General features: G+C 42.2%; 1 protein-coding gene across 1 annotated transcript in view; it reads left to right on the plus strand.

The window, feature by feature from the left end:
• LOC144509864 (alpha-1,6-mannosylglycoprotein 6-beta-N-acetylglucosaminyltransferase A-like) overlaps positions 1-22,846 on the plus strand; it is a 115,102-nt gene that overhangs the window by 17,394 nt on the left and 74,862 nt on the right. Inside the window, exons 2-3 of the mRNA XM_078238786.1 lie at positions 8,786-9,159; positions 19,115-19,282. Coding sequence (XP_078094912.1) covers positions 8,922-9,159; positions 19,115-19,282 — 406 coding nt within the window. The 5' untranslated portion in view covers positions 8,786-8,921. The remainder of the gene's footprint in view (positions 1-8,785; positions 9,160-19,114; positions 19,283-22,846) is intronic.

Here is a 22,846-nt window from a genome sequence, read left to right on the forward strand (position 1 = left end):
TTTATAAAGGTTCAACATAACTTGCTCACTTTTGTAATCTATCATTCAATTTGTATGACCAAGAATTTCATATCAAAAACAGAAAAGGCTGGAAAATCTTAGCAGGTCTGACAGCCATCTGTGGAGAGAGAATAGGGCCAACGTTTCAAGTCTAGATGACCCTTTGTCAGAGCTCAAGGATTTTGTATCTTCTTTCTTGTCCTGACCCATCAAAGGTTTGTCAATATACACCAGTTCTCAGATTCTTAAAAATTGTACTTTTAATTTAAATTTTCTTTCCTTATTCTTCCTACCACATGTATCACTTCTCTGCATTGAGTTTCATCTGCCATATATCTGTCCATTTCACAACATAACAGGGCACTTGGAAAACTACAATATGATTAACATAAAAGTAAGGATGTTATGCTTCAATTATACAGGATACTGGTGAGACCACATCTCGAATATTGTGTGCAGTTAAGGTCTCCTTATTTAAGGAAGGATGTAAATGCGTTGAAGGCGGTTCAAAGGAGGTTTACTAGACTAATACCTGAAATGAGCAGGTTGTCTTAAGAGATGACTTTATTTAAGTATATAAGATCCTGAATGGTCTTGACAAGGTGGATGTGGAAAGGATGTTTCCTCTTGTGGGTGAGTCCAGAGCTAGGGGATGATGTTTTAAGATTAGAGTCGCCCTTTTAGACAGAGATGAGGAGAACTTTTTTCTCTGAGGGTTGGGTGACTTTGGAACTCTCTGCATCAGAAGGAGGTGGAGTCATTTAATATTTTTAAAGCAGAAGGAGACTGTTGTCTATGAAATATTTTATACGGACACTTCGACCAGTTTATTACATTTATCTCAAGTGCCTTTTATGAGATAAACGAAGATCTTGTTCAAACATAGTTTGTTTAAAACACTCAGATTAAGGAAACAATTCTTACACAATAGATTAGGCTAATTGCCTGAGAAATAGATATTACCTGGTTTGATGAAATCGATTGGGCTGTTAGATTCAATTCACAGCTCAAGGCAACAGATGAACTCACGGTCCTCTTAGCACGAAGGTGGATCTCACACGCCCTCTTGCGTTGTCCCAGGTCACAGGTTTTGTGAAGTCTTCGCTGGAATTTGTCTTAAAATGGTCGTTTTTATCTTTCTTTCTTTGAATGTTTGCTGGTTTTCGACCAATGGGGCGATGGGTGGGAGGTCACAACACTCAATGAGGTTAGGCCAGGTCATCCTAGTTGTACATATTTCTTTAGTAGCAGGGAGTCTGGCTGAAGCTAGGGAATACACAATCATCATGTCTGAATACGTCCTGATGGGTCAGCACATAACTCTTGCATTGTAAAGTCTGAGCCTCTCTATTCAATATATAAAAGGTCTGGGTTCTGGTTTCGGGTCACGATGACTTCCCTATTGATAAGGTGAAGTATCCCTGTTCAGTCTGCGAGACAGTTCTGGTATGTGTCCCTGTTGGCTTTTGACCTGTGGTAACCTCATGGAAGCAGTTTTTAGCTGTTTTAATTTAAAATGTCCAGTTTTATGTTGGGCCTAATTTCTCAGGCCTTATCCATTTGGCCACATGACAGATTCTTTTTAGGCAAGAGAATCAAAGGCTATTGGGTCAAATGAGAATGTAGAATTTGAAACACAAACTGATCGAATGGTGGAGCAGGCTTGAGGGGCTGAATGGCCTCCTGTTACTCCTATTTCATGTTACAATCCCAATTGATGTTATAACCAGATGGGCAAATTCCAGAATGAAACCCTGTCTCAAAAGACCGCAATCTTTTTTAAATGTGGAGGAACAGTCACAAGGACCACTAATTAGTTTTAACAAAAAAAATTTAAACATGAAAAATTGGATGATGATACAATGCTCCTTTACACCCACCTATCTTAACAAGTACACATGGATTTTAAGATTAACATGGATTACAAAGTACAGTTTAAGCTACCAAGATCTCAGTAACACTGTCACTTTAAACATAAGATGGTTGTGGTCAGATACGTCCTCTGCTCTGAACCCAAGTGAGTGCTGTGGGTTTCTCCTCCGAATTCACCTACTCGATTGTCATATGAGAGTTTCTAAACTCCACTCCCAAAAAACATGCTTTGAAATCTTTCGCAACAATGCTTTCCATTAGTGGTTTGCATTCCGAAATCCAATCTAGGTTTTTCCAAATTATTCTTTCAAGAAAAGCTTCTGCTCCACTTTTAACAACAAATCTCATATCTGGGATTTATAACTCTCCCTTCAGGATTTCTTTGCCTTAACTGCAGTACAAACTGTTGACAATTTCCAGACTCTGTTAAAAATGGCATCAAACCTTTAATTTACCTCTGAAATCTGCTTTCCCACTGTAACTCTGATTCCTACAGCTGTCTCTTTCACTCACTACACAGTATGAGCCTGTTTCTCTCTTGAATTCTCCTGAACAATACCTTGGTCCCTGTTCTCTTAACTTCAGTCTTAAGTCATTCATTATCTCAATTCCCATGTTATCTGGACAGTATCTAATTGTTCGGGAAGTATGTCTTTTTGCAGCTTCCTTGTCCTGTCCAGTTTCTTCCTGGCAGAATTAAGATGTTCACTCCCAGCGTCCACCTTCAACAGCCCCGGCTTCCAGTTAAACTAAGAGCAAAAAGTCATCCTACCGTAAAAGGCCCCCAGTTGCTAAGCAACAACTGCTACTTCAGCCAGCCTCTATTTGCTCTTCACTCTGTAACCCTCTCTAAGCACAATAGAAGCACAGTTGGAACTGAACCAACCCCCACACATAAAAACACATTTGTCCAGCATAAATCTAACCACAGTTTTTACCCTTGCTTACACAGAAACATTAAACTCAACCCACTTAAAACTATACCTTATTTCTTTTGTTTACCTATACAAATATAAATCCTTATAAAGACCTTTGTTTTCCTAACATTTGTATGTTCATATGATTTTAAAAATTCACGATTTTATGGAAGGAAAATCATATTTGAAAAATCAGTTTTTTGAGTGTGTTGATAAAAGGGTAGATATGGAACAAATCTGTGCCTCTGTATTTGAGTTTTCTAAAAGACATTTGTTAAAATGCCAGACAAGAGGCTATTCAAGATTAGGGCTCATGAGTTTATGGACAGAAAACTTTGTAGGAAATAAACAAGTCTTTTTCCAAATGGCAGCGTAAAACTTGGGGCAGCACGGTGGCACAGTGGTTAGCACTGCTGCCTCACAGCACCAGGGACCCAGGTTCAATTCCGGCCTCAGGTGACTGTCTGTGTGGAGTTGCACATTCTCCCCGTGTCTGCGTGGGTTTCCTCCGGGTGCTCCAGTTTCCTCTCACAGTCCAAAGATGTGCAGGATAGGTAGATTGGCCATGCTAAATTGCCCCTTAGTGTCAAGGTAACTAGCTCGGGTAAATGCATGGAGTAATGGGGATAGGGCCTGGGTGGAATTGTTGTTGGTGCAGCCTTGATGGGCTGAATGTCCTCCTCCTGCACTGTATGAATTCTAATTCTGAGTGCAGCAAGGATCAGTGCTCGAGTCTCAGGTATTTACAGTCTATATCAATGACTTAGATAAGGGGATCAAGTAAGCTGATGATTGCTAGGTGAAAGAGTAAGCCGTGAAGAGCATGCAGTAAACTACAGAAGAATATCGATCAGTCAAATGGGTAAGAAAATGGGAGATGGAGTGTAATTTGGGAAAGTGTAAAAATATTCATTTTTGTAGGAAAACTGAAAATTCAAAATATTTTTTAAAAGACAAACTAGCAAATATTGGAATTGAGAGATTTTGGCATCCTTGTACACAAATCAGAGAAAGGTAACCTGTATGTACTGAAAGCAATTAGTATGTTTGCCTTTATTGTAAATGTTATGATTCCAGCTGATGTTACGACTGGACAAATCTGATCCCAGGGTGGAACCTGGCTTGATGGATCCTAACTTTTCGTTTAGAAATGTAGAGGGTAGCTACTGAACAGAGTCACAGGATAAGCTGATAAATTTTTAACAAAAGAATAAAGCGTTTATTAAACAGGGAAGAATGAATTTTATTGCAGTACTCCACCCACAGCTGTACCTTTTAAAGATATATACCAATTCGTAAGGATGACACAAGTTGTAAAATCTGTCTTGTACTCTAATTACACAGTCCATGTAAGCCAACAGGCGACCTGTGGTTGGACACTCTGTAGCGTAATGCCAAGTGACAGATGCCACCCAAAGAAACCGCTATGGATTTCTCACCAGATCCTCCCAGATTAAGAGAAATTCCTTTACTCGGAGGGTAGTGAATCTTTGGATTCTCAACTACAGAGGATGATAATTGCTCAGACAATGTTTATATTCTGGACTGAGATGATGGACTTTTAGACATGAAGGGAATCAAGATAATGGGAATAGGGCAAAAAGGTTGAATTCAAAAGGTTGAAATCTGTGATTTTTGGGTTTAAAATCGGAGGTTTTTTCCAAAACATGAGAGGCCTGGGAAGGTTTTTGATGGGTTTAAAAGCAGGCCGCACTTTTGAGCGGGCAGCGTTGTAGGGGGCAGTGGAGTGAGCAGGGAGCAGAGTGAGAGCTATAGGGGCTTTGGCTCACAGGGCTTCGGTGAAAACAGGCGGAGGCAAGGAAGGTTGTTGTTTTTTTCCCCAAAACTATAAAGGCAGGTATGAGTGAGAAGCCAGTACGCTGCATTCGGTGTGGGATGTGGGAGTTCCTGGAGACAACTTGCCTCCCGGAGGTCCATATCTATGCCAGACGCATGGAACTGCAACTCCTGAGGGACCATGTAAGGGAGCTGGAGCTGCGGCTCGATGACCTCAGTTTAGTCAGGGAAAATGAGAAAATAATAGATAGAAGTTATAGTCAGGTAGTCGCACCGGGGCCTCAGAAGGAAGACAAGTGGGTCACAGTTAGGAAGGGTAAAAATCATACGGGTCATGTACCAGAAAGTACCCCAGTGGCAGTCTCCCATAATAGTACGGGCTGGGCAACAGATGGGAGAGGGGAAGGGAGTGAGTAGTCAGTGGAGGGATCCCCTGTGGTTGCCCTCCAAAATAGGTATATTGTTTTGGATTCTGTGGAGGGGGATGACCCTCCGGGGTAAGCCACAAGGACTAGATCGCCTGCACAGAGACAGGCTCAGAGGCCCAGAAGGGAAAGAAGGGGATTAGGAGAGAAATAGTGGTGGGGGATGTGATGGTTAGAGGCACGGACAGGCGGTTTTGCGGGCGCGAACGAGACTCCAGGATAGTAGTCTGCCTCCCTGGTGCCGGGGTACTGGATGTCTCTGAGAGGGTAGGAAGCATATTAAAAAGGGAAGGTAATCAAACAGATGTAATTGTACACATTGGTGAAAATGACGTAGGTAGAAAGAGCAGGGGGGTCATACGAGAGCAATTCAGGGAGATGGGTGCTAGGCTAAAAAATAAGGCCTCTAGGGTAGCAATCTCTGGACTGCTCCCGGTGCCTAGTGCTAGTGAGGCCAGGATCAGGGAGATTCTACAATTGAACACGTGGCTAAAGGTGCAAGAGGGAGGGTTTCAAATTCATAGATCATTGGGAAGTCTTCAAGAGAGGATGGCACCTGTCCGGAAAGGATGGGTTACACCTTAACTGGAAGGGCACAAATATCCTGGCTGGGAGTTTTGCTAGAGTGTTTCGGCAGGGTTTAAACTAGTGTGGCAGGGGGGTGGGGATCAAAACGGTAGGTCAGTAAGTACTGAGGCTGGGGTCGAGCTGGGGGCCAGGGCAAGGCTAGATAAGAAGAAGAGCATTCTGGAGCAGGATGACCTGAGTGGGCCTGGAGGTCTGGAGTGCATCTGCTTCAATGCGAGGAGCGTAACGGGTAAGACAGACGAACTTAGGGCCTGAATGCTTACGCGGAATTTGGATGTGGTTGCGGTGACGGAGACATGGTTAAAAGAAGGACAGGACTGGCAGCTGAATATTCCGGGGTATAAGTGTTTTAGGCGAGACAGAGGAGGGGCTAAAAAAGGTGTGGGAGTAGCAGTATTAGTTAGGGAGCATATTACAGCGGTGCAGAGGGTGGACAATTTAGAGGGGTCATGTAATGAGTCGCTGTGGGTGGAGCTCAGAAACAGGAAAGGTGCAATCACTACGCTGGGGGTATACTACAGGCCACCCAACAGCCCACGGGAAGTGGAGGAACGGATATGTCAGGAGATTCTGGATATGTGCAGAAAAATAGGGCTGTTGTAGTGGGGGACTTCAATTTCCCTGGTATAGACCAGGCAACTGAAAACAGATGGAGCTCTGGAGGAATACAGAGAGAGTAGGAAAGAACTCAAACGGGGAGTTAGAAGGGCAAAAAGAGGTCACGAAATGTTCTTGGCAGATAGAATTAAGGAGGATCCACGGCATTTCATTCATATGTTAGGAACAAAAGAGTTGTCAGGGAAAAAGTCGGACCTCTCGGGGACAAAGGAGGGGAATTATGCTTAGAACCCAAGGGAATAGGGGAGATCCTAAATGAATACTTTGCATCGGTAGTCACAAAGGAGAGGGACTTGTTGACTGGAAGTATCTCCATTACAAGGGAGGAAGTGTTAGGTTTTTTAGGTAACATTAAAACTGACAAATCCCCAGGGCCTGATGGCATCTATCCTAGACTGCTCAGGGAGACAAGAGATGTAATTGCTGGGCCTCTGACGGAAATCTTTGTCTCTTCATTGGACACAGGTGAGGTCCCTGAGGATTGGAGGATAGCGAATGTGGTACCGTTATTTAAGAAGGGTAGCAGGGATAACCCGGATAATTATAGGCCAGTGAGCTTGACGTCCGTGGTGGGGAAGTTGTTGGAGAGGATTCTTAGAGACAGGATGTATGCGCATTTAGAACGGAACAATCTCATTAGTGACAGACAGCATGGTTTTGTAAGAGGGAGGTCGTGCCGTACAAATTTGGTAGAGTTTTTAGAGGAAGGAAGGGCCGTGGATGTCGTCTATATGGATTTCAGAAAGGCATTTGACAAAGTCCCTCATGGCAGGTTGGTTAAGAAGGTTAAGGCTCATGGGATACAAAGAGAGGTGGCTAGATGGGTAGAAAACTGGCTTGGCCATAGGAGACAGAGGGTAGTGGTCTAAGGGTCTTTTTCCGGCTGGAGGTCTGTGACCAGTGGTGTTCCGCAGGGCTCTGTACTGGGACCTCTGCTATTTGTGATATATATAAATGATTTGGAAGAAGGTGTAACTGGTGTTATCAGTAAGTTTGCAGATGACACGAAGATGGCTGGACTTGCAGATAGCGATGAACATTGTCGGACAATACAGCAGGATATAGATGGGCTGGAAAATTGGGCGGAGAAATGGCAGATGGAATTTAATCCATTTAAATGCGAAGTGATGCATTTTGGAAGAACTAATGTAGGGGGGAGCTATACAATAAATGGCAGAGTCATCAGGAGTATAGAAACACAGAGGGACCTAGGTGTGCAAGTCCACAAATCCTTGAAGGTGGCAGCACAGGTGGAGAAGAAGGCATATGGTATGCTTGCCTTTATAGGACGAGGTATAGAGTATGAAAGCTGGAGTCTGATGTTACGGCTGTATAGAACGCTGGTTAGGCCACATTTGGAGTACTGCGTCCAGTTCTGGTCACCGCACTACCAGAAGGACGTGGAGGCTTTAGAGAGAGTGCAGAGAAGGTTTACCAGGATGTTGCCTGGTATGGAGGGTCTTAGCTATGAGGAGAGATTGGGTAAACTGGGCTTGTCCTCCCTGGAAAGACGGAGAATGAGGGGAGACCTGATAGAGGTGTACAAAATTATGAAGGGTATCGATAGGGTGAACAGTGGGAAGCTTTTTCCCAGGTCAGAGGTAACGATCACGAGGGGTGACGGGTTCAAGGTGAGAGGGGCGAGGAATAACTCCGATATCAGAGGGACGTTTTTTACAGAGAGAGTGGTGGGGGCCTGGAATGCGCTGCCAAGTAGGGTGGTGGAGGCGGACATGCTGGCATCGTTTAAGACTTACCTGGATAGTCACATGAGCAGTCTGGGAATGGAGGGATACAAACGAATGGTCCAGTTGGACCAATGAGCGGCACAGACTTGGAGGGCCGAAGGGCCTGTTTCCTGTGCTGTACTGTTCTTTGTTCATGCAGAAACGGTCTACTGAATGGTGAAACAAACACAACGGGCAGTGTGACCTCTTATTATGTCCACCAACCTGTCTGTTTCTTGTTCTCCTCACAATTTTATTACATTTGAGTTTCATACTACTGGGGAACTTTGAAATAATGTCCTGTATAACCACAGATCATTAAGCCATGTCAAAAAGGGAAGTTTTGATACTGAAACTACTGCACAGTTTCCTCTGTTCTGACAGCCATCATTTTCACAACTATTCTATTTTTTGCCCCTTAGCTAATTTCAACTTTGAATTTAATTGGATTGAATAATCCATTTATTTTCAAACTAAATAATCATTGCCTCTTATGCTATAAGCTAACATTTCAAAATAACTGGAGTTGAATAAAGTTTTTGTTTTACATAACGTATGTATTTAATTAGCAAGAATGTTTCACAAATTTGACGTGTTTAAAAAAGGAATGCTGTACCTTGTGAGGCAGCTTTGTTTCCTAATTATTGCCATCTTTAGGCAGTCACACCGTCAACTTAGTTTTTATATATAATTTTATTGGCCTTTTTTCTCCTTTTCACTTCCTGGTTGGCTAATGATTAACGTAAAGGATCTAACGATGATTTTGATGATTGATTGTTAGTTGCGTAACTTGGCTCATTTCTACATCCTAAAGAATACCTTTCTCCCTGTTTTTTTACAGGACAGATGGTGAACGTCAGATGAAGAGGATTTAAAGAGATAAACTACTCGAATGCTCTCGCATAAAGTATTCAAAAGATTAAGATGTTCATAATGTGACTGGTTTGTCTACAAAAGGAGGCGGTGGTTGGACAAACATGTTTGGAAGCCTGTTCAGAAGAAATGCATCACAGAAACTAAGTGCTTTGCTGCTGATTTTTGGGTTTATTTGGGGGTTGGTACTACTTCGATATACGTACCAGCATCCAAGGCACCAAAACAGTGCAGAACTGCGTGAACAGATTCTGGAACTGAGTAAAAGATACGTCCGAGCTCTAGCAGAGGAAAATCAAAATGCAATAGATGGTCCTCATGGTGCTTCAATGGCAGGATATGGTAAGAGCTGAAATGTGTGTGCGTTGCAAAATATTTTTCTAAAGAAGAATCATGCTCAAAATGTCTGTGACCTTTTATTTGCATTAACTAAACGTCAGGGTTCTAATGCTTGATAATTGGAGGAACACAAACATTTTTAACATGTCACTTGTATAACACAAGAAGTGAGCAGGTCTGCATGGTGAAAGTTTTTATTTTTGTTGTTCATTCATGGAACGTGGGCATTACAGCAAGGCCAACATATATTGTACATATGCAGCTTGTCCCTGAAAAGGTGGTGGCTACCTTGGGTACAACCAAGTGTCTTGTTAGAAGGCAGTTAAAAGTCAAATACTTTGTTACAGGCCTGGAGTCACATTTAGATAGATGGGGTACGGACAGCAGAATTTAATCCCTTAGATTTAAGTTCAAAGATTTGGGAAATAACCCTGGAGGAATAATTAATATTCAGCCAATACTATTGAATCTGCGCCAACCACCTTCAATCCTATGCTTCTACCCATTTTTCCAAATTAAATTGTGAGATTTATGTTTGTTTATTTTCCATGATTTATAAAATGGTTTCCTCAATATTTTCTCCAGCAAAAGCAATTTTAGACAGTTTAACTTTTTCATTACTTAGCTGGTGCCATCCTTGGCAGAAAGTCAGTGGTTCACATCCTGGTTTATGCCATGTTAGCTAATCTCAGAGGGTTTGCTACGGTTGGCTTCATGGTGCAGGTTGGAAGGGAGGGGAGCTGCTGTCTCCTGTTCTCTGCTGGAGCGTGCATGCAAATAGAGTATAGGGTTGAAAAGCTGGAAGGTCCCGTTTGCAGTTAGGAATAAACACCTTTGCAATCAAACTGAATCATAGAATCATACAGTGCAGAAGTAGGCCACTCGGCCCTTCGAATCTGCACCGACCACAATCCCACCCTGGCCCTATCCCCATAACCCCATTTACCCCAGCTAGTCCCCCTGACACTAAGGGGCAATTTAGCATGGATCCCACCCAGGCCCTATCCCATATTTACCCTGCTCGTCCCCCTGACACTAGGGGGCAATTTAGCATGGCCAATCAACCTAACGCGCACATCTTTGGAGTGTGGGAAGAAACTGGAGCACCCAGAGGAAACCCATGCAGACATGGGGAGAACGTGCAAACTCTAGACAGACAGTCACTCAAATTGAATCCGGGTTTCTGGGTAACTGTCTGTGTGGAGTGTGTTTTATTTAAGTTTGTCCCTGAACGGTTTATCATGCTGTATCTATCCTTGTAGTTTACTGGGGCGGTGGTGGGATTAGCTTAGAGTTGATGGTGGGGAATGGGCTCTCTTTCTTCAAAAATACCCCGTCTGAAAAATATTTAATGTTTCTGATCAATGGCATCCAGTTCAATAGGTGCTGTGATAGGCATACACATTGTTCGTGCCTTATACAGTGTTGCCTTATCTAAGCATAACTTTGGAGTGTGGGACTTATTCCAAAATTTGGTTTTCAAATCTGTCATAGCCTGGCATTGTTGCCCTTTGACCTGAGGCCAAAGTAATTGTGTAGTCAGTGCTGAAGTATCTGATGACCAGGCAAGATTCCATTTTGTTTTGTGTTTCCTGAATGGATAAAATATTTTTCCCATCATGTGCTGCTTTTGTCTACCGGATAGCAGTATGATACGGTTTCACATGAAGAGACATTGGTATCTTTTTGGGGGAGGAAATGCTCCCTACTATCGGTCGCTGATCCACTTTAGCTTTGTCAGCTGAGTGTCTAGCATAGAGAACGTGAAAGCACAAGAAATAGGAGCAGGTTTAGACCATTTGGCCTGTCAAGCCTTCTCCCCATTCAGTAGGATCATGGCTGATCTTGAGCTTCAACTCCCCAGACCCCTTGATTCATAGAATCCCCACATTGCAGGAGGAGGCCATTTGGCCTATTGAGCCTGCACCAACTCTGACAGAGTACCTTAGCCAGGCCCTTTCCCCACCCCTATCCCCATAATTCCTCACACCCATCTAACCTGTACCTCTTGGGACATTAAGGGGTAATCTGCCATGGCCAATCTACCTAACCTGCACCTCTTTGATTCCCTGAGAGACCAGAAATCTCTCTCCGTAACTGTAAATATTTTCAATGATGGAGCATCCCCAACCCTCTGAGGTGGAGAATTCCAAAGGTTCACAAGCTTTTGAGTGAATTAATTTCTCCTTATCTCGGTTCTAAATGATCAGCCCCTTATCCTACGAATATTTACAGAAATACCTGTGTCCAAGTCCCCAGACTAAGCTAACTTGGCCAGTAAACCCTCCCTGTCCAGTTAGGTTAAATGCATGCTAGCAGACTCAAAATTCAGAGATTCTCAAACAGACAAGAGGTTAATCAACTAACCATAAATGTAGACTGGTCCTTCGGTGGAATGTTATGGGAATGCTGCATAATCAGAGGGGTCATTTCTCAGATGGGATGTTGAATTGAGATCCCATTTGCAAATGCAGATGGATTTAAAAGATGTCGTGGCACTTTTTGAAGATGTTTAGAAGTGTTTCTCCCACAACACAGCTAATACTTATCCCTTCTTGACCCTAACAGATTATCTGGTCATTTATCTCATTTCTGTTTGTGAGATTTGGCTTTGTGCAAATTGGCTGCTACATGCATTGCAACAGTAACAACACTTCAAAGATCATTGACTATGAAGTGTCTTTACTTGTGAAAAATGCTATGTAAATTCCAAATCTTCCTTGGACTGTTTCATGAGGGTTGTAATTTGGGAGATTGCGTTGATTTTATAGCCAAAACATTGAGCTTTTGGTAGAAAGCACAGAGTTAAAATGTTAGGAAAAATTTTGTAAAATTGAATAATATATTAAAATTTTTAAAATAGTAAATACCCAGAAAGAAATGTAACAAACAAGGAGTAATGTTGGGTAATATAACAGAAAATGCTGGAAAAACTCCACAGGTCTGGCAGCATCTGAACGAGAAACAGAGTTAATGTTTCAAATCCGTATAATTCTTCAGAGCTACAATATATAAGTGAGGGGAAGATGTATCTCATGGTGGAATCGTGTTGGAGGTGTTGCAAATGGCGGGGGCTGCTCCTTTGAATGTGGAAGCTGATTGGGTGAAGAGTGAGGACCAGGGGGAATCCTATCGTGGTTCTGGTGGAGGAGGGAAAGGGATGAAGGTAGAGGTGCAGGAAAAGGTCAAGCCCGGTTGAGTGCACTGTCATTGGAGGTTAATCCTTGGTTAAGTAAAAGGCAGACATGTCAGAAGCACCATTTTTGCAGGTGGTGTTGAATAGTGGCCTCATAATGTTGAGTAGACTTGGCTGTTACAACATTAGTGATAGATATAATTCTCAACTCAGTCTCAGGGTAGGTGGAATAACAAGCGAATGTAGAGCCTGGAGTCCTCTGTCACTGCTGTTTATTCACTGCCTGATAAAATGCTTCATGTTAAAACTGCGGCTCTGCAGTCATGCTTGTCCATAATTAAAATGACAAGTCAGACAAATCGGGTTAAATTCTGCAAAGTTTACATGATTTCTTGGGTCATAGTATAACGCAGATTGCTCAGCATTTGCTGGTGTATACGTTGAAATCCTTATACGGTTCTGCATGTTTGGTGAATACTATGTACAGATCCCTCTGGACTGTGAAATCAAAGAACTTGCATTTATAGGGTTCCAGCTGCTAATCATGACTAACTCCAGCCAGCAAGTACATGACTACCTGGATGCTAGATAAAGTCCAAACAAGGGAATCTTTCACTACCACCCCATGACATTCAGAGGGATTACCATTACTAAGTCCTGCACCATCAACATCAGAAACTGAACTGGACTGTGTTGCTGCAGCATTGTTATTCAGGAGTGGCCCACCACTTAGACCTGAGGGTGGAATTTTGCCGTCCCATCCACCACGGGAATCGTAGTGGGCCGGACAGGACCGTGTAAAGGTCCGTTGACCTCGGGCGGGATTTTCCAATCTTGGGGTGGAGTGCGGCCAGAAAATCCAGCCCTGAGCCTCTGCACCAACTACAAGACACACGGTGGAGATTGGCCAAATTATTTTCACTCGCTAAGCCTATGACCACCATTGCCCACAAGTCCAAGGACGACAAATGCATGGGAGCATCATTGCCTCCAAGTTTCTTTTGAAGTCATTACCATCCCAAGTTGGCTAAATATTATCTTAATTTTTCCTGCATGAAATTCAAACGTGACCGTCCAACAAATGTGCAGTGGCCCTCACTAATGGCCTGCGGCATTGATTAAAATTTTGCCTCTTCCTTTCCCTGCTGATGTTCAGCAAAGTGCTCTCCAGCTGATTGCTGGCAGGGAAAGTGCAGGCAGACCAAGAGAGGTAATATGGAGCAAAGGAACATTGAAGTAAGGGCCACTCCTCAAATGTTGAGCCCTCTCCTCTCAGTCAGGGGCCCTATGCTGGCACATGCCCCAAAGGCTGAGACTACCTCTGTATAGATAGAGTGGGAGAATTTTTGCAGGCCCTCACAGTAAATGTTTCAGTCATAAATTACAAGTTTGCATCGTGTTTCTGGTCCACTTTTGTCTGCTGCTTGACAAGTGGCCTCCTCACCTGTGAGGAACGTTCAGACAAAAACTTGAAGCTGAGCACTGGGTATATGTTGTAGGAAGACTTTGATTGTATGACTGTTTTGTGCTGTGGCTGCCGGATGTGAAGAGTTAATGTGCTCCACACCTCGCTCATTCTACAGCTCCAAAGCTCGCAACTATGCTGTGCAGAGAACAGCTCCTAGGCGCTGGCTGGTGCGTATTGAAGGGCGCCTCCAAATCTGTCCAGACACTTGAAATTATCTTCAGCACCTTGACTGCTTGCTTTATTACCATCTCTATCGTATGCTATGTTTGTGACACTCCTGGTCATCATTGCCAGGGCTCCTATTGGGCATCGTCACCCTCGTGTTAAGTGGGTGGTCTTTGTCCCCAAGGAGCATACAGGTATGTCTGCACTGAGGTCTGATGCAATGTTACTTCACCCTAAACACACAGCACAGAACATCAACTGAGCATCAGTGAGTAGGTTATTGCTAAGCAAATGCCGCTTGATAGCACTGTTGATGACCCCTTCCATCACTTGACTAATGATTGAGTGTGGACTGATAGAGCGGTAATTGGCTGGGTTGAATTTCTCCTGCTTTTTATATACAGGACATATCTGGGCAATTTTCCACATTGCTGGGTAGATGCCAGTGTTGAAGCTGGAACAGCTTGGCTAGAACAACAAATTCTGGAGCACAATTTTGAAGTGTTATCGCTGGAATATTGTCAGGGCTCGTAGCCGTTTCAGTATTCAGCACCTTCAGCCCGTTTTTGATATCATGTGGAGTGAATCGAATTGGCAGAAGACTGGCACCTGTGATGCTGGGGACATTCAGAGGAGGCCAAGTTGAATCATTGTTAGTAATTTTGACAATTTACCACCAACTATATCAAACTTGGAAAAATACAATTTTATATCTTATGTGTGATAGGTTTGCTGCAAGATGCTATGATATTTTAGTTCTGTCATGATGTGGAGATGCCGGCGTTGGACTGGGGTAAACACAGCAAGAAGTCTAACAACACCAGGTTAAAGTCCAACAGGTTTATTTGGTAGCAAACGCCACTAGCATTCGGAGCGCTGCTCCTTCGTCAGGTGGAGTGGGAGTTCTGCCACTCCACCTGACGAAGGAGCAGCGCTCCGAAAGCTAGTGGCGTTTGCTACCAAATAAACCTGTTGGACTTTAACCTGGTGTTGTTAGACTTCTTTCTATTATAATTCTGTGCAGGGTATTATAAATTTAGTAACTCAATCTTTTGTCTTTAATTGTAAGCCATGGGAGGAAGTGGTTGGCATAGTGGTAATGTCACTAGACAAGTAATCCAGACCTGGGTCCCAGACTGACCATGGCCAAGAGCAGAATTTGAATTCAATAAATCTCTGGAATTAAAAGTCTAATGATGACCATGGAACCATTGTCTGTTCTCGTAAAATCCCATCAGGTTCACTAATGTCCTTTAGGGAAGGAAATCTGCTGTCCTTACCTGGTCTCCCACCAGCAGGACAGACTCAGCAGAGGTGGCAGCACAATGCCGTGGGAGTCCTTAACATTGACTCTGGGCCCCATGAAGTCACATGGCATCAGGTCAAACATGGAGATGGAAACCTGATGATTACCATGTATCATTGCCCCCTCCCTTAGCTAATGAATCCATACTGCTCCATGTTGAACACCACTTGGAGGAAGCACTTAGGGTGACAACGGCACAGAATGTACTCTGGTTGGGAGACTTCAATGTCATTCACCAAGAGTGGCTTGGTACCATCACCCCAGACTGAACTGGCTGAATTCTAAAGGGCATAGCTGCTGGACTGGCTCTGCAGCAGGTGGTGAGGGAACCAACAAGTGGTGCACAATTAAAACAACTCACTGGAAGAAGAGGCTCCACAAATCCACATCCGCCATGATGGAGAAGCCAATCTTCAGCCACTTTGATTCACTCGTGATATCTAGAAATGAATCATAGAATCATAAAATCCCTACAGTGCAGAAGGAGGCCATTTAGTCTATTGAATCTGCACTGACCACAATCCACCCAGGTCCTATTCTCGTAACCTCACATATTTACCCTACGAATCCTCTGACACTAGGGTCAATTTAGCAAGGCCAATCGACCTAACCTGCACATCTTTAGACTGTGGGAGGAAACCGGAGCACCCAGAGGAAACCCACGCAGACACAGGGAGAACATGCAAACTCCACACAGACAGTGACCCGAGGCTGGAATTGACCCTGGTTCCTGGCACTGTGAGGCAGCAGTGCTAACCACTGTGCCACCATGCCACCCCCTGGTTGAAGACACTTGGGTACAGCAAAGGCCAAAGCTACAATACAGACATCTACCTGGCAATGTGGAAAATTACCCAGGTATGTCCTAAGCACAAAAAGCTGGACAAATCCAACCTGGCCAATAGCTACCCCATCAGTCATAGAAATTAGAAGCAGGAGTAGGCTATTCAGCCCTTCAAGCCTGCTCCACCATTCATTGTGATCATGGCTGATCATTGAATTCAATATCCTGATTCCCCCTTTCTCTCCACCCCCCAACCCATATCCCTTTCGCCCCAAGAGCTATATCTAATTTCTTCTTGAAGTCAGACAATGTTTTGGCTTCAACTACATTCTGTGGCAGCGAATTCCACACATTCATCACCCTCTAGGTGAAGAAATTTCTCCTCACCTCAGTTCTAAAAGGTTTACTCCTTATCCTCAAACCCAGACCTCTAATTCTGGACTCCCCCACCATTGGGAACATTCTTTCTGAATCCACCCAGGAGTTGAGCTGACTTATTAGTGGCACAAGTAGGCTTACATTAACAGTGCAATGAAGTTACTGTGAAAATCCCCGAGTCACCACACTCTGGTGCCTGTTCAGGCACACTGAGGGAGAATTTAGCATAGCCAATGCATCTAACCAGCATGTCTTTTGGACTGTGGAAGGAAACCGGAACAGACACAGGGAGAACATGCAGACTTCACACAGTCACCCAAGGCCAGAATTGAAGCCGGGTCCCTGGTACTCTGAGGCAGCAGTGCTAACCACTGTGCTATCCCACACTGTGCCACCATGCCACTCCACAGGCGGTGGATGGGTGAGTTGTCTTATGAGGAAAGGTTGGACAGGTTAAGCTTGAGTGTGCTGGAGTTTAGAAGAGGCAATTTGATTGAAACATAAGATCCGGAATTGTCTTGGCAGGATGGATATGGAGAGGATGTTTCCTCTTGTGGGGGTATCTAGAAATAGTCATGGTTTAAAAATAAGGGCTGCCCATTTAAGACCGAGATGAGGAGAATGTTTTTCTGAGAGTTGAGAGTCTTTGGAACTCCCTCAAAAGGCAGTTACTGCAGAGTCCCTGTCTAACCCTGTTAGAATTTTATAAGTTTCTAAGGGATCCCCTCTAAGCCTTCTAAACTCCAGTGAATATGATCCTAATCAACTTAGTCTCTCCTTATATGACAGACCTGCCATCCCAGGAATCAGCCTGCTAAACCTTCACTGTACTCCCTCTATAGCAAGTACATCCTTCCTCAGATAAGGACACCGAATATTGTGTGCAGTTTTGAGGTGTGACCTCACCAATGCCCTATACAATTGCAGCAAAACATCCCTATCCCTATACTCGAATCCTCTCGCTATGAAGGCCAACATACCACTTGCCTTTACTGCCTGTGCTGTACCTGCTTGCTTACTATCAGCGACTGATGAATGAGAACTCCAAGGTCTCGTTGAGTATCTATCTCTCTCAATTTTACACCCATTCAAGTAATAATCTGTCTTCCTATTATTGCTACCTAAGTGGATAACCTCACATTTATCCACATTATACTGCATCTGCCATGCAGATGCCCACACAGTCTGCCTGTCCAAATCACACTGAAGCATCTCTGCATCCTCCTTACAGCTCACCCTTCCACCCAACTTTGTACCTACTCTTGATCAGTAGTAGTGATGGTAAGGGTCATCAACAGTGCTATCAAGCGGCACTTACCCAACAATAACCTGTTCACAGATGCTCTGGATCATTCGGCTCCCGGCCTCTGTATAGCTTTGGTTCAAACATGTACAAAAGAGCTAAATTCCAGAGGTGAGGTGAGATTTACACACCTTGACATCAAGGAAACTTTTGACCAGCTGTGACATCCGGGAGCCCCAGTAAAATTGGAGTCAATGGGAATCACGGGGAAAAACCTCCACTGGTTGGAGTCATATCTAGTACAAAGGAAGATGGTTGTGGTTGTTGGAGCTCAAATATCTCAGTTCCACAACTTCACTACATGATTTCCTCAAGTTAGTGTCCTAGGCCTAACCATCTGCATCTGCTACTTTCCTTCATTGTGTCGTAAGCTCAGAAATGGGGGTGTTCATTGATGATTGCACAATGTTAAGTGTCATTTGAGATACTGAAGCAGTCCCTGTCCAAATGCAGCAGACTTGGATGATATCTAGACTGACAAGTAGCATTTGTGCCACGCAAGTGCCAGGCAATGACTAACTCCAATAAGAGGGAAACTAACTTTCACCCCTTGATATTTAATGACATTACCATTGCTGAATCTCCCATAATCAACACCCTGGGAGTCCTGGGTGACCAGAAACTCAACTGGACCAGCCACGTAAATACTGTGGCTGTAAGAATGGATTAGAGGCTAGGAATCCTGCTAGGAGTACCTCATCTCCTGGCTCTCCAAAGCTTGTCTACTATGTACAAAGCACAGGTCATGGAATGCTGTCCACTTGCCTGGATGAGTGCAGCTCCAACAACAGTCAAGAAGCTTGACACCATCTGTGACAAAGCAACCCACTTAATTGCCACCCTATCCATAAACATTTGTTCCCTCCATCACTGATGCACAGTGGCAGTAATGTGTACTATCTGCAACTGCAGGAATTCACCAAAGTTCCTTTGACAATACCTTCCCAATCCATGACCGTTACCATTTAGAAGGTAAAGGCAGTAGATACATGGAAGCACCACCATCTGGAAGTTCCCTTCCAAGCCACATGCCATCCTGACTTGGAAATATGTCGCTGTTGTTTCACTGTTGCTGAGTCAAAATCCTGGAACTCCCACCCTAATAGCACTGTGGGTGCACCTATATGACTGCAGCAGTTCAAAAAGGCAGCTCACCATCACCACTACCTTGAGGGCAGTTGGGAGTGGGCAATAAATGTTGGCCTAGTTAGTGATGCCCACATCCTATGAATGAATTTTTAAAAAATTTGTAAAGACATTTATTTTGAGGATGGATTATTCTTTTATATTATTTTGTGTGCTGTTTATATTAATTTTTGGATGCTTTTGCATTCTGGTTAAAATTTAATATTAAAGGGAAAATTGTGTTCTGCTGGTAAATGATTAAGGTATTAAATATTCCATATTTTTTATCTTAGCTGACCTGAAAAGAACAATTGCTATCCTACTTGATGACATATTACAACGCCTGGGAAAGCTGGAAAATAAAGTGGACTACATGATAACGAGCAGCCTGACAAACAACACCAATAGTACCAACAGCAATCCTGCGTCAGCAGCTTCCAATAAACAAATGAATGTTCAAGGTAGTATTAGATAGCAAGTCTGCAAAGGGGGTAAGAAAATGGGATGCTATTTTCAGTTCCCTTTCTGCTTTGGTAACCTTCAAACCTTATTGAGCATTATTGGAAGGTTTTGTTGACATTTCCGTCCAGTTGACGTACAGTAAGTATCTGATGCTTTGTACAGGCTCAATTCATTTTGAGATTGGTACATTGTGTCTAAAACTTATTTGAGCAAAAAAGATAATTCAACACAATGTAATGCTGGGGCAGGCTGCATGTGAATGCAAAACCGTGGACATCTGTCTCATGGTTCATTGTGAATTCTAGTTGCCTAGGTTTTAAAAAGCAATGCTTGTAGAAAAAGGAGATCTATTATATGAAATGGGATTGGCCTCTTGGCAGTAATCAGTAGATATTTATATTCCCTATAGTATGTATTTAAAATTGTCACACCTTTACTAACTTAAAAATCATTGCAGTTGAAAATAAACCATTTTAAGTGCACTGAACTTTGCATGTTAACACAAAGCAATCATTCTGAATAATGGATCATTAATAGTTTGTTTTTGTTTCTTACTGGTATATCCTAGGATTGCATTCAAGTATAAAGGGGGTACATGATTACCAATTTTAAAATGACTCTGCCCATTCTCATTCCGTTCCACCTGCCCCAAAGTTGTATTTGCACTGATGCCTTCAAAGCGGTAAAGGTTTCTGAAATGACTGATAGTGAATGTACTCTACAGATTAGGGCTGTGGAAAATATTTTGCAACAGATGTGAGTAGAAAGAAAGGGAACCTGATTATTGCCTACATTCATTCAGACGTAGTCGAACAATTTATTTTTTAAAGTTCATCCATTTTTTGTGCATTGGACTACTACCATTAAATTATCTTTCTGTACCCCTTGGCACCTGCACAAAACCTTTGCTTACTTTATATAATTTTGGTTTCTTTTTAAACTGGGTGTTGCTTTACTTTAAGTCTGCTTGCAAAGTTTGTAATTGCTATGCAAATTCACCTTGTACACAGAATGTTTCTGGTGTTGAGGTTATTGGTGGGAACAGACTCTCCCCAAGTGTAATTAAAACTGCAGTACTTTATAGTAAAACATATTATTGGAGGATAACGTATCCATCTTTAAAATTACGATAAAATCACTAGGGCGGTTAACCTAATGGGAGAAAGGCTGTAGGTATTCACGCTGGCGTTGCAGGTAACAACATATATTAAACTGGGAGAATTCACAGGCATTTTATGCCCATATATTCAACTCTTAATATCTGTAAATACATTTTTAGTGCAATTAATCTGGCAGAAACTGTGCATTGCACTTAAAAACTGCACAGATAGATTAGCATAAAATGTTTCCTACACAGTGCTGCAGATTTAAGTGTATATTTTCTTTTTTGTAATTCTGTGCTTTTTGATATGTTGTTCTGCTGAGCAATAAACTTCTATTTTTGGGGCTTGGGGTTTACAATTGCTTTGTGACTTTATGCTTGGTATAAGTGTTCTATGCTGTCCAATCAGTTTTGCAAAACCGAATAGAAGATGAAAAAGTGTACAAAATGAATTGGAGAGTATTTATCAGCTACTCAGTTTTATACTGGTGCTACACATACTGACCACCTCTTTCAATTATTGGCTGCAGCAATGAGCTGTTATAATTTCCCTTCGCCCCCAAGCCTTGGGCTTAAAGTTTCAGTTCCTGGCCATATGTAAGTGTCCTACATGAAGAGAATTTGAACAGTTTCAACCTAGCTTTTTGTGAACCTAAAGCAAGCAGCATAAAAATCACAAATTCACAGTATTACTCAGGGAAAGAACAGGAATAGCTGATGCAGGAAATCAAAACATTCACAGTGTGTAGTTTGGGATACTCTTCGAAGATAAGGCACAATAATGAGGCAGCGTAGAAGGTGATTTAGTTTGCAACTCACCTGAGAATAGTTCACACTAACATTGAGCTGACAGAGATTCCATTCTCTAGCATTGTTGCATCTGACTTTGAGCACAAGTTCACCAAGACCATTTAAAAACATTTTAAAACAAAATTATTTTCTTGTTTTCTTGCACTAATTAATTCATTTGCAGCTAAGTCAATGGTTGGAATGTTGGATTTAAAATCTAAATTATACACTATTAACCAAAGTAAACTTTATTGCATTCCCCTAAAGGAAGTTCATTAGATTTGACCACATTTTCAAAGGCCAAGAATCAAGTTGATTTTCACTTAGCATGTGAATTTCTTTGAAATTCCATTGCTATCTTAAAATTAAATACTGAAATTAGATGAAAATCTAATTTGAATTATAGCAATATGGGGAAAGAGAAGTTAATCTCTACAAAAGATTTACTTATTAAGCCCTAGTCCAGCACTGAGGGTGATAGCTTTGTACTGCGCTTGCAGTATCTCACTTCTGATTATAATTTCCTGTCTCTTTAATGGCATTTCAAATGACTATGTATAATATAAATGAAGGAGAAAATCCAAATCTGACATTTATCTTTTCAGTGTAGTAAAACTATTAACACTACACCATTTAAGCAGTTGTACTTTTATCCATTTTTTTCAAAGAAATTAAATGAACTGATAAGCACCCAAAGAGAGAGAAATTTTGGGGCCATAGGGAGAGGGGCAAGGGAATAGGACTAGTTGAGTTGCTCCTATAGAGAACCAGCATAGATGCAACTGGCCAAATGGCATCCTTTTTGTCCTGTATCCATCCTATTCTTCCAACTACACACACTAACATATAAAATGTAACATTCAAAAATTTAAGTGAGTTTAAGAAATTATTTTGACAACAGAGATCTCGAACTTTTAAAAAGTCCAACATTCCAATCTGATTTGATCAATATTTAATATCAGAGCCAATTTTTTTTTTTGTTCTCTACATGAATTAAGTTGGGCCTTAATTTAAGTACAACTTCAGTTTCATTCATTCTTGAGTTATGGATGTGACTCACAAAACCAACATTATATGCATATCACGGGGAATGTGTTGGCAGGGTGTCTTTTTGGACTACTGCAGTCTCTATGGTGAACATAATTCTATTACTGCAATCCTTACCTTTTACTGGCTGCCAACCTTTCATTAACAAAGAACACTATGCTTACTTTTGTGCAATATTTGTTGCTTTGCACTTATAACAGAAACTTTTGTACTTTTTGTGCCACTGCTGGGTTAACCAGTGTTTCTTGCAATTTGCACAGCTGTAATATCATCTCCCAGACTGTTTAATAGTCTATTTCAATATTAAAATCAAGATATATGAACTATTTTTGAGAATTTAAAAATATTGGAAATAATTGTAATTCACCTGGTAATTTTCTTTTTAACTGTAAAACAAAATAATGTGCTACTGCAAAGCTTAATTATTATTATGTGACATTGTTTCTGGAGCTTTGTGGTTGGAAGTATCTTTAATAAAGTTCATTTAAAAGGCTTACAGCGCTCTATTTCACTTTTCTGATTTGTCTGGTTCTTTTAGATAATGTTTTTCTCCCGGGGGTCTGTGCTATTTAATGCATTTTTCTTGGCTTCTTTCCCTCTGCTTACACAGTGCCTGGTGCCAAAA

This window comes from Mustelus asterias, chromosome 2 (genome assembly GCF_964213995.1).
Source record: "Mustelus asterias chromosome 2, sMusAst1.hap1.1, whole genome shotgun sequence".
NCBI lineage: Eukaryota > Metazoa > Chordata > Chondrichthyes > Carcharhiniformes > Triakidae > Mustelus > Mustelus asterias.